The sequence below is a fragment of the Schistocerca piceifrons genome, chromosome 1 (assembly GCF_021461385.2).
Source record: "Schistocerca piceifrons isolate TAMUIC-IGC-003096 chromosome 1, iqSchPice1.1, whole genome shotgun sequence".
NCBI lineage: Eukaryota > Metazoa > Arthropoda > Insecta > Orthoptera > Acrididae > Schistocerca > Schistocerca piceifrons.
Window position 1 is genome coordinate 216,225,590 of NC_060138.1, and position 12,022 is coordinate 216,237,611.

At 36.6% G+C, this 12,022-nt stretch overlaps 1 protein-coding gene across 3 annotated transcripts in view; it reads right to left on the reverse strand.

Annotated features, from left to right (window-relative positions):
- Positions 1-12,022, reverse strand: part of LOC124804498 (spermatogenesis-associated protein 22) — a 119,790-nt gene that overhangs the window by 40,706 nt on the left and 67,062 nt on the right. For all 3 annotated transcript variants that reach the window (XM_047264757.1, XM_047264758.1, XM_047264760.1), the window contains 2 exons: positions 5,136-5,673; positions 2,890-2,998 (listed from right to left, as the gene is read on the reverse strand). In XM_047264757.1, coding sequence (XP_047120713.1) covers positions 2,890-2,998; positions 5,136-5,673 — 647 coding nt within the window. The remainder of the gene's footprint in view (positions 1-2,889; positions 2,999-5,135; positions 5,674-12,022) is intronic.

Here is a 12,022-nt window from a genome sequence, read left to right on the forward strand (position 1 = left end):
CCTTGGTTTCAACATCATACCCATATACTTATGTTTCGTCATCTGTTATAGCCTTCTTTAGAAGTTCTGGATCATTATCAACTTCATTCAGCACTTCCTTGTGTGATAAATACATTAAATAATTTCTGGTCCAAATTGAACAATTTCGGAACAAACTTCACTGCTACATGTTTCATGACTAAAACATCCAAAAAAAATTGCCTGGCATGAGCTTAAGGACACACGATCATCAGCAACTTCTCTGATTGTGATTTGGCAATTTTCCAGAACCATTTTCTTAACTTCATGCACGTTGTCATCAGTAATTGATGTGCTAGGGCATCCAAGATGGTTACCGTCTCCAATGGCATCTTGAACCCCCTTGAAACGTTTATACCACAACTAAACATTTGTCTCACTCTCAGTTGGTTCACTGTAAGCCACAGTCAACATTTCAAATACAGTGTTACACTTTATGCAATTTTTCAAGCAAAATTTAATCCAAATTCTTTGATCCATCTTTTTTGAACGTAAAAATCTGCCAAGCTCTTGGAAAGGCATATAACTTTTTGACTGCCAACAATAAAGTAAATAATCAAAACAGTTGGGAATGTAAACATGCATCAGGAACAGGTTTAGCAACAGGATATAAAAAGTTTAAAATCAGATGTATGAAGCACACGGAATTAAAAAATTGCCTTCATTTTTTGATCACACCTCATGTGGGCAGACCTGCTGCCCCAGGTGTTTACTTGTCAGCAGTCAGTTTTTTACTGAGATCGACTAACAAGGACGTGGCTTCCACATCACACCAAGCTCTTGATTCTACATGTTACTTGTTCTCATCAATCATGTTGGCTGCATTTTTGCAACTACCTACGCAGTGTCCACACTCTCTGCTTGCCATAGGTCATAGGTCTTCATATGCAGAAATAAAATTTTTTCAACAATTGCCCAATAGCATAACGTGCCTGACAGATGGCAGAGCAAACTTTAAACCTAAGCTGTAATAATTTTTCCTGGACAACTCATTCTATTCCATGGATGACTTTCATTTAAAAACTGGTAGACTGAAAAAATAAAATAAATAAAACACACAGCTGAGTCAGACTAAAAAAATAATGTGTTGATTGACGTTAACACGAATCATGTTACATATCCTGTAAGTCGTTCCATGTCATTTCAATAGAAGGATCATTCAAATGATATATGCAACATGTAACTAACTAGTTAACTTCAGTGGTAGACCCTCTGCCCAGGAATAACACACCCTCTCCAGTGGTCATGGCAGAAAACAGGCCATTTTCAGCCCTATGTGACCTTTGAAGCAGAGGGATTTAGTACACCTGCCAATGGACACGCATATGGACACAGGTAAGCTGTCAGTGGTCTCATGGCAGAGTAGTATACAAATATGGCACACGCAGAGTGTTATCTGGTCAGACTCCCTGACACAGGTATTTATTTGCAGTCAGTGATAGTCAGTCAGTTCTTACACTGAGATAAACTAAAAGGGATCTGGCTTAGAAAGTGTGTTGTATTCTTGGTTTCAAGTTTGAGTTGCGTCAATCATTTGCACTAGTTGCGCTTGTGATTTCTCTGTGCCTACACAGAGTTCTTTCTCTCCACTCCCCATAGATTGACCCATATGGCAAGCTTTTTCTCTCACAGGGTTCAGCTTTCCAGTTTCCCAGTCGAGCACCTATCTTCAAGCTAGAATAGTGACATTTGTGCCAACAGGATGGTTTAGAGGCATTGTTACACCCATGCAGATACAAAAATAAGAAATATGTTTTAACTAATATTATACTGCAAACAAGTAGATATGTTGCAAGGGCACCGAGGAGCAAACAAAACAAAGTTTCAGAGGACAGAAGACAGCTGATTCTTCCATTCCATGCGAACTAGTAATTATCTGTCTTTTATTATGATTTATTTTCTATTTTGTGTTTCACCTTGGATCAATCAAAAACATGTATATTAATGTTGAAATAAATTTATATAATGTAGAAACTTCTTTTTCTTTCCACTCACTTCAGTTTCAATGCTACAAAAGATGAGTATGGCATAATCAACTTAAGGTTGAAGTTCTTTTGTCTGTGTTTGCCTTAACAATACATATGTTATTGGCTGTGGTCCACCTTTAGCAAAACACAATCTTGTTTTTCATCCCAAACATGTTTCACTGCTGATGCTGCCAACTGCAATGAAACATGTTTGAGATAGAAAACAAAATTGTGTTTTGCTTAAGGCGGACCCCACCAAAAACATCTGAGCATGATGTGTATCAGTATATGAGACATAGCCCTGTTCCCCACTGAATAGTTCCTAGATTTTAACTAAAGTAGTAAGCTAAAAATGACAACATTTTCATTTTCAAATAAAATATAATTTATGTAATTCCAACTAACACTGACCTTCAGTATCAGGCTAGTACCTTGAATGTATTATAGTAATGCCCCACTTATTGTGTAAATCTGTTTTTGGAGATGTGTCATAAGTGTATCAATGGAATTATTCTCTAGCAAGCACTTGCAATGCAGGCATTGGCTTGAGAGCGAATGTTAACATTTGAAACTGGTCCCCACCAAGAAATTGTACACAAATCTGACAGAAACTGAAACAAATGAGTTAACAAATTTAAGCAAACATTGCTGAAGACTCTTTATTTGTGAAGACTTTAACGTTTATTTTCAACATCTGTCTCAGATGTTGATTCCCAGCTTATTTTTCGCAATAAAGTTCTCAACATGGGTAGGAGATTAATAGTTCTGTCAGTGAGTGACTTATATATAAAAGTGAAAATATTGCAGAACCACAGAGAGGTTACATTTAAATATGTGTTAAAAAGTGGGTCCAGTGGACCCCATTGAAAAATACTTAACCAAAAATGGATTCCTGTTTACTTACCAAAGACTTCAAATAACAAGTTTGCAAAGCTCAGTATTTTTTCCCATTTCACTATCTTGTCCACAGTGCCAGATAGAACTCGTAAACCTGCAGTAGATGATACAACTTCCTGTTCAGCAGAGAAAGAAAGAAAGCACGGGATAGCACATCACTCATTTGGACAGTAAAAAACATCGGTTTTGTACCACGAAATTTACAACTACAAGTAATGCTGCAATAAACTGACCCATAAATTCAAAGCTTTAACAAACTTGAAGCCTAATTAAAGAACTCAAAAATAACAAAGATCCTGGAGAGGATTCAATTATCACAGAAATGTGGGAAAGAGCCAGCAACTAAGTAACTTCAATCACTTTTGGGGGAAATTTGAGAAACAGAGAACAAGAAAAAAAGATGGACAAAAATAGAGGTATCTGTTTAGTGGCTGTTACATACAAAATCCTATCCAGGGCCCTTAAAAATTATTTAGGATAATTAGACCATCAGCTTGATGAATACCATGTAGTTTTTAAAATCAGCCAGTTCTGTGTAGAACAGATCATGAATTTCAAACCGATCATAAGGAACCATTGTACAAGAAGCAAGAATCTCGGTGTAACCTCTGTAGACTTCATGAAATACCACAACTTCATAGACAGAGGAACAGTCATACATGCTAGAAAAAGTCAGTACAGACAAAAAACTTTGGCAACAATTGAAGAAACATGGACAGAAACATTGTCCAGAATAAAACTATCTAGCCTTTGCAGATGATTTAGTAATATTTTCTGAAAACATTGATACAGCAACTGAGCAAATCATCCTTTTGAAAAAGACTGCAGAAAAGATTGGATTACGCGTTTCTTTTGAGACGACAGAATTCAAAATAAACATTAAACATCCTCTAAATTTCTTAAGCACAATATATGTTAGAATCAACAGAGTGAATAAATTTAATTTCTTGAGAAATAATAAAACCCACAGTCTAGATAAAAAAGAAAAAAAAACACAGTCCAGAAAATGGATATGGCTTATCAAATAATGAGGGACATTTACAATAAAAAATCACTCTTAATAAAAACAAAAATCCAATGCTACAACATTGTCATGTAAGTGGAGAGACTTTATGCAGCAGAATGTTAAGTTCTTAATAAAATGGGAGAAACTGACCGAGTTGGAGAAAGAGGAAAGAAGATACTGCAGAAAATACTAAGTCCGAGAAAAGTTGGGAGTACATGGATGAAAAGAGGTACATAATGAAGAAATCTGCACTCAAACTGAAAACTGTCTGATGCCCTCAGGAAAAGAGGAACTTCATTTTATGGTCACTTGGTTCAGTGAACCCAGAAAGACTGACTGAAAGAAATATCTGACCATTTTGGCAAAAATTCCAAGATGCAAAACAGTTTGTTCAGGGGAGTGAAAAAGGACTTGCAGAAATTAACATTACAAAAGCTCAAATTTTAACTGTCTTATCTTTGCAGATGATTTAGCAATATTTTCTGAATACATCGCTACTGCAACTGAGGAAATCAACCCGTTGAAAGACACAGTGGAAAAGTCTGGGTTACAAATTGCTTCTGAGAAGACAGAATTCAGAACAAATATAAAAATGCTCCATAATTCTTAAGCACAAGGCATGCTAGAATCATCAGTTGTATAATGTGCCAACCAAAGGTGTTACAAGATCAAATTTACTCAGCTATGTGTGTAAGTATGATAGGCATATCCATTCCTGTACATATTTGCTGTAACATAATACACTTTTACTGAAACTAATTGCACATGCCCTCATTACAATGGCCTAAACAAGATAATTGCAGTTAAGATACCTTACATGCAAGACCCCCCCCCCCCCAAATGGCATTAACTAGGAAGCTCATTAGATATATAGTATATACATACACAAAATAACCCATTTATAATGGTACAACAGTACTATAAAACATGTCTGTATGAACGTGGAATGATAACAAACTGTGATCCCTCAGATTTTCTCAGGGTGATTTATTAATGGTATGCTTTGGGTCGATACCTTGGCTGAACACCTGAAAGAACATCATTAATAAGAAACCATCTTTTTCTCAAGAATAACTTCAGTAAATTTTGTTAAAAAAGTATTCCAATTTTGATAAATAGATACCAGCAGCTATTAAATGGAAAAAGGGCAAACAGAATAACATGAAATGAGACAGAAATAGTAAAAGCAAACTCATTAAGTGCGAAAAATTAACTTCTCAGCTGCAAAATAATAAATTTGTAGTTACCTGTGATATTTTATTTGAATCTGATATTTTATTTGAATCTACTGCGATAAATTTTGTTGGTACAGAGTTGATTTCAGGCTTCTTTAAGCCACTTATTCGAATCTGAGATGTACCAGGCATTTCTGTATGAAATTCCTTGGAAAGTGAGGCATTCAGATTTTTCCTTGATGAAGAAACAAAACTGTCTTTAAATGCACTTTCCCCATTTTTAGATACTGGCTTTGTGCCAATAACTTTGGTACTTCTTTCATAAGACTTGTTCATTGTTGCTGTTGCAGAGGCACTTGGCATTTTTATTGTTCTTAAGTCATCATCAGTTATAGATGTTGACAATTCATTTGAATTATACAGTGGTGAATATAACTGTGGACTAGATCTTGAAGCCACACTCAAAGGGTTGCCAAATCCCAATGCTAGTTCTCCATTTGAAACATAACCATAGTTAGGCTGTGGACGGTATGGGTATGGACGTGTGGAATGTTGCATCATACTGTGAGGAGATGCTGCAACAGCCGCTTCAGGAGCTTCCAGACCAAACCTGGTAAGAAAATGCAAACTAAGAAATACTTCATATCATGAAACATGTAATATAAAAGTACATTTACCACATAAAAATACTATATTTAAGTAAATGGTAGAAATGGGTGTTATAGGGGACAATATGTCAGCTACGACTAAATGTACACCTATCAAGCCATTATAATCTGTACTTTTGTAAAAGACAATCTACACACACAACCAATGGAGCTTGCCCCATTTTATTCACAATAAGAGATGTATACAGTATGCTCCTCCGAATCAGTGCAAACTATCTTAAGTCCATGTTCCAAAGCAAAGTTCAGCTGATGCCAGATCAAAGGTCTGCCTGTGACAAATTAACTCTACAATATAAATACTTCAGCCAACCCGATGGCACACTCACCACACACTCCATAGAAGACATTCCAGCTGAGTCAGACTGGGCCTGGGCCAGCTTATAAGATGGATTCTAGTGCGGTCTCATTAGAGGGCATTCATGATAACAATCACCCCCTGGGTAGCAGCAGTAACACAGCTGTTGACAGTAATGCTTTGCCAGCTTTTTGGTTTGCATAGTGATGATTGGGAGGTGCCACAACATCTCCTCCCCTTCTAAACAGCAAGAAAGCTTCAGAGGGAATTATGTGCAGTGTTAGATATCATTTTCCTTGTGGAGCTGGGTTTTGAAGGTGCAGATACATTATTCTACACGAGTGTTTAAGACCATGTGAAAAGGCATGGTTTGAATGTGTTGAGACCAGTTATGGGCACAAAACTTTTCAAAGTCACAGGAGGACAATAAAACAATTAGAAAGATTCATATGTTCAATGAACTAGAGAAAGAGGCAGTAGTGTCATATTTCAAAGAGAACTTGAAACTTTTAGCTCAGAATAGGAGAATGTTGAGGAATTATAGCTCAAGTTTAAAAGAATAGCTGACCATGCACTGGATAGATATGTACCTAGCTGAACAGTTTATGATGGGAGGGGTCCTCCATAGTATATAATCACTTAAATTTCTAAAGAAACAAAGACTACTGCATAATAGGTGTAAAAGAAAGCACAAGGCTACAGATGGTGAGATGCTGAATGAAATACATTCAGCTGTCAAGAAGACAAAGCATTAAGCCTTCAGCTCCTGTTGTAGCAGAAAATTATTGAAGTATCTTTCACAAAACCCAAAGAAATTCTGGTTGTATGCAAAGTCTGTCAGTGGTTCCAAAGTTAGTATCCAGACACTCGTATGTATGGGTAGGCAGTAACAGTTAAGAGCACTTGTATGCTGGTCTTCAATTGTTTCATGATTTCTTACTTGAAAATCAATGAATAAAAGACTACTCAGACCTAGTTTTCTGACTGAGAAAGACATATTTGATAATTACTGGCAGATACAGCCATTTTGTGTATTACAATTTGAGAATTATTTTGACTTAAGTATTAGTTCTTAAATAATAATCTAACATCATGCCAATGATTTATGTTTCATATTTGCACATCCATAAGTGATATGTTATTGTTTCTGGCTAATGGTGAAGCACAATAGGACCTGCATCTTCAGAGTTTATGAATTTATTACTATTAACAAATAAAAATCTTGCCATGACCATTGCTCAGCAAAGTGTACATACACTGCACTGAGCATGACACATCACCAGCTACAGAAGCTAACAAAAAATATACATGAAATTAAATAATAAAAGTATAATAACAAGCTGCCTACAAGCAACTTTGAATCCAGCTATGCTATTGCTTTCTGTGGAAACTCGACAAAAAATACTGTGGATACTAAAAAGACAGAAAAATACTGTGGATACTAAAAAGACAGAAAAAAATCATTCGAAATATGTGCACTGCAAATCATAAGGAACCATGTCACCCATCGTTAGAAAACTTAAAATATAAGGATGAAAACTGGAAATTTGAGATGGATACAATGTGTTATATATTCTAAGAAATGTCATTGTAGTGTATTATTTATTTTAGTTATATTATTTATTAGTGTAAAAATCATTGTAACTGTATTATAAATTATTGACATGTGTACTGTGTGCAAACCAAATGGATTGTAAATATACATCATGAGATGAATAAACCACAATTCCACAAAATATCTAATTGAATCAGCTTTTACACCACATATAAAAATTAAAAGATATTCTTTAATTGTTATGATATTCTTTGTCAACAATTATTCATTAGTTGTCTAATGTTTTTCAGGATGTAGTTAGTAGTAGATAGTAAGAAATATTCTTTGAATCATTGTATGTCCCCCCTCCATGAACCAGGGACCTTGCCGTTGGTGGGGAGGTTAGCATGCCTCAGTGATACAGATAGCCATACCATAGGTGCAACCGCAACAGAGGGGTATCTGTTGAGAGGCCAGACAAACGTGTGGTTCCTGAAGAGGGGCAACAGCCTTTTCAGTAGTTGCAGGGGCAACAGTCTGGATGATTGACTGATCTGGCCTTGTAACAATAACCAAAATGGCCTTGCTGTTGTGGTACTACAAACGGCTGAAAGCAAGGGGAAACTACAGCCATAAATTTGTCCTGACTACAGCCGTAAATTTGTCCTGACGGCATGCAGCTTTACTGTATGGTTAAATGATGATGTCGTCCTCTTGGATAAAATATTCCATTGGTAAAATAGTCCCCCATTCGGATCTCTGGGAAGGGACTACTCAGCAGGACGTCATTATCAGGGAGAAAGGAAACTGGCATTCTACGGATCAGAATGGAATGTCAGATCCCTTAATCAGGCAGGCAGGATAGAAAATTTAAAATGGGAAATAGATAGCTCAAAGTTAGATATAGTGGGAATTAGTGAAGTTCGGTGGCAGGAGGAACGAGACTTCTGGCCAGGTGAATACAGGGTTAGAAATACAAAATCAAATAGGGATAATGCAGGAGTAGGTTTAATAATGAATAAAAAAATAGGAATGCGGGTAAGCTACTACAAACAGCATAGTGAACACATTACTGTGGCCAAGACAGATACGAAACCCATGCATACCACAGTAGTGCAGATTTATATGCCAACTAGCTCCACAGTTGAGGAAGAGATTGATGAAATGTATGATAAGATAAAAGAAATTATTCAGATAGTGAAGGGAGACGAAAATTTAATAGTCATGGGTGACTGGAATTCGATAGTAGGAAAAGAAAGAGAAGGAAACACAGTAGGTGAATATGGATTGGGGGTAAGGAATGAAAGAGGAAGCCACCTGGTAGAATTTTGCACAGAGCATAACTTAATCATAGCTAACACTTGATTCAAGAATCATGAAAGAAGGTTCTGTACATGGAAGAATCCTGGAGATACTGGAAGGTTTCAGATAGATTATATAATGGTAAGACAGAGATTTAGAAACCAGGTTTTAAATTGTAAGACATTTCCAGGGGCAGATGTGGACTCTGACCACAATCTATTGGTTATGAACTGTAGATTAAAACTGAAGACACTGCAAAAAGGTGGGAATTTAAGGAGATGAGACCTGGATAAACTGACAGAACCAGAGGTTGTACAGAGTTTCAGGGAGAGCATTAGGGAATGATTGACAAGAATGGGGGAAAGAAATGCAGTAGATGAAGAATGGGTAGCTTTGAGAGATGAAATAGTGAAGGCAGCTGAGGATCAAGTGGGTAAAAATGTGGGGGCTAGTAGAAATCCTTGGGTAACAGAAGATATATTGAATTTAATTGATGGAAGGAGAAAATATAAAAATGCAGTAAATGAAGCAGGCAAAAAGGAATACAAACGTCTCAAAAATGAGATCGACAAGAAGTGCAAATTGGCTTATCAGGGATGACTAGAGGGCAAATGTAAGGATGTAGAGGCATATTTCACTAGGGGTAAGATAGATGCTGCCTCAGGAAAATTAAAGAGACCTTTGGAGAAAAGAGAAGTATGAATATCAAGAGCTCAGATGGAAACCCAGTTCTAAGCAAAGAAGGGAAAACCAAAAGGTGGAAGGAGTATATAGAGGGTCTATACAAGGGCGATGTACTTGAGGACAATATTATGGAAATGGAAGAGGTTGTAGATGAAGATGAAATGGGAGATATGATACTGCATGAAGAGTTTGACAGAGCACTGAAAGACCTAAGTTGAAACAAGGCCCCAGGAGTAGACAACATTCCATTAGAACTACTGATAGCCTTGGGAGAGCCAGCCATGACAAAACTCTACCATCTGGTGAGCAAGATGTATGAGACAGGCGAAATACCCTCAGAATTCAAGAAGAATATAATAATTTCAATCCCAAAGAAAGCAGATGTTGACAGATGTGAAAATTACCGAACTATCAGTTTAATAAGTCATGGCTGCAAAATACTAACACAAATTCTTTACAGACGAATGGAAAAACTGGTATAAGCCGATCTCGGGAAGATCAGCTTAGAGTCCGTAGACATGGTGGAACAAGTGAGGCAATACTGTCCCTACGGCTTATCTTCGATTAAGGAAAGGCAAACCTACGTTTCTAGCATTTGTAGACTTAGAGAAAGCTTTTGACAATGTTGACTGGAATACACTCTTTCAAATTCTGAAGGTGGCAGGGGTAAAATACAGTGAGCGAAAGGCTATTTAAGTTTGCACAGAAAATAGATGGCAGTTATTAGAGTTGAGGGGCATGAAAGCAGTGGTTGGGAAGGGAGTGTGACAGGGTTGTAGCCTCCCCCCATGTTATTCAATCTGTATATTGAGAAAGCAGTAAAGGAAACAAAAGAAAAATTTGTAGTAGGTATTAAAATCCATGGAGAAGAAATAAAAACTTTCAGGTTTGCCGATGACATTGTAATTCTGCCAGAGACAGCAATGGACCTGGAAGAGCAGTTGAACGGAATGGACAGTGTCTTTAAAGGAGGATATAAGATGAACATCAACAAAAGCAAAACGAGGATAGTGGAATGTAGTCAAATTAAATTGGGTGATGCTGAGAGAATTAGATTAGGAAATGAAACACTTAAAGTAATAAATGAGTTTTGCTATTTTGGGAGCAAAATAACTGATGGCAGTCGAAATAGAAAGGATATAAAATGTAGACTGGCAATGTCAAGGAAATCATTTCTGAAGAAGAGAAATTTGTTAACATCCAGTACAGATTTAAGTGTCAGGAAGTCGTTTCTGAAAGTATTTATATGGAGTGTAGCCATGTATGGAAGTGAAACGTGGACGATAAATAGTTTAGACAAGAAGAGAATAGAAGCTTTTGAAATGTGGTGCTACAGAAGAATGCTGAAGATTAGATGGGTGGATCACATAACTAATGAGGAGGTATTGAATAGAATTGGGGAGAAGAGAAATTTGCGGCGCAGCTTGACTAGAAGAAGGGATCGGTTGGAAGGACAAGTTCTGAGGCATCAAGGGATCACCAATTTAGTATTGGAGGGCAGCGTGAAGGGTAAAAATCATACAGGTAAACTAAGAGATGAATACACTAAGCATATTCAGAAGGGTGTGGGTTGCAGTAGGTACTGGGAGATGAAGAAGCTTGCACAAGATACAGTAACATGGAGAGCTGCATCAAACCAGTCTCTGGACTGAAGACCACTACAACAACATCATTGTATGTATTGTACAACAAAATTTTGTATTTTTTCTGTTTTGTGTACTTAACTATGGAAAACTGGAAAATTAATAAGAAGAAAGGTGCCTGCAGTGCAGGACTTTGTCAGTGAAGCTACAAACCAAGTCTTGGAAAATTATATTGTGCTTATTCCTATGTTCTTTTGTGATCAGTTGTATACAAAGTACAGAACTTTTTTAAGAAGTTCCATGCTGCATAAACTTAATCATGAGGTGTACTAGATTTAAAAATTTTATTTTTATTCTTTTAACTTTGGGAATAGTATTAGAAGTTAATTAGTAATAACAAGCAATTACATATATGTGATAGGATTAGTTAATATTGAATCAATGGATAGTTAGTGATTTTTCAAACTCATGGAAAATGTTTGACTTATTGTGGTAAAGACTACAAAACAGACAAAGATGGATTAACTGAGGAAGGCAACATTAAGCCAATCACTGAAAATGTTGAGCAAACTGCTCAGATCAGTAAAAAAAAAAAAAGATTCAGTGGTAGAATATTCCAAAAACTGGAGGTGCTAGCAGGGACGATGTCCACTGTATTGAATCAAGAAGGTGTTTTGTCAGAAAAATTGGAAGATTTGTGAGAAAAACAGGAAGCTTTGCCAACAAAGCAGGAAATTTCCAAAATCCAAGCTGCATTTGTGGAGGAAAATTCCAAAATCCAGCTGCACTAGTGAAGGGAAGATGTGATTTACCAGCTATATGACCAAAGAAATTTCTAACAAGATTAATGAATTGAGGTAAGTTCAGGCTGGTTTGCCTGAAGCAATAACAAA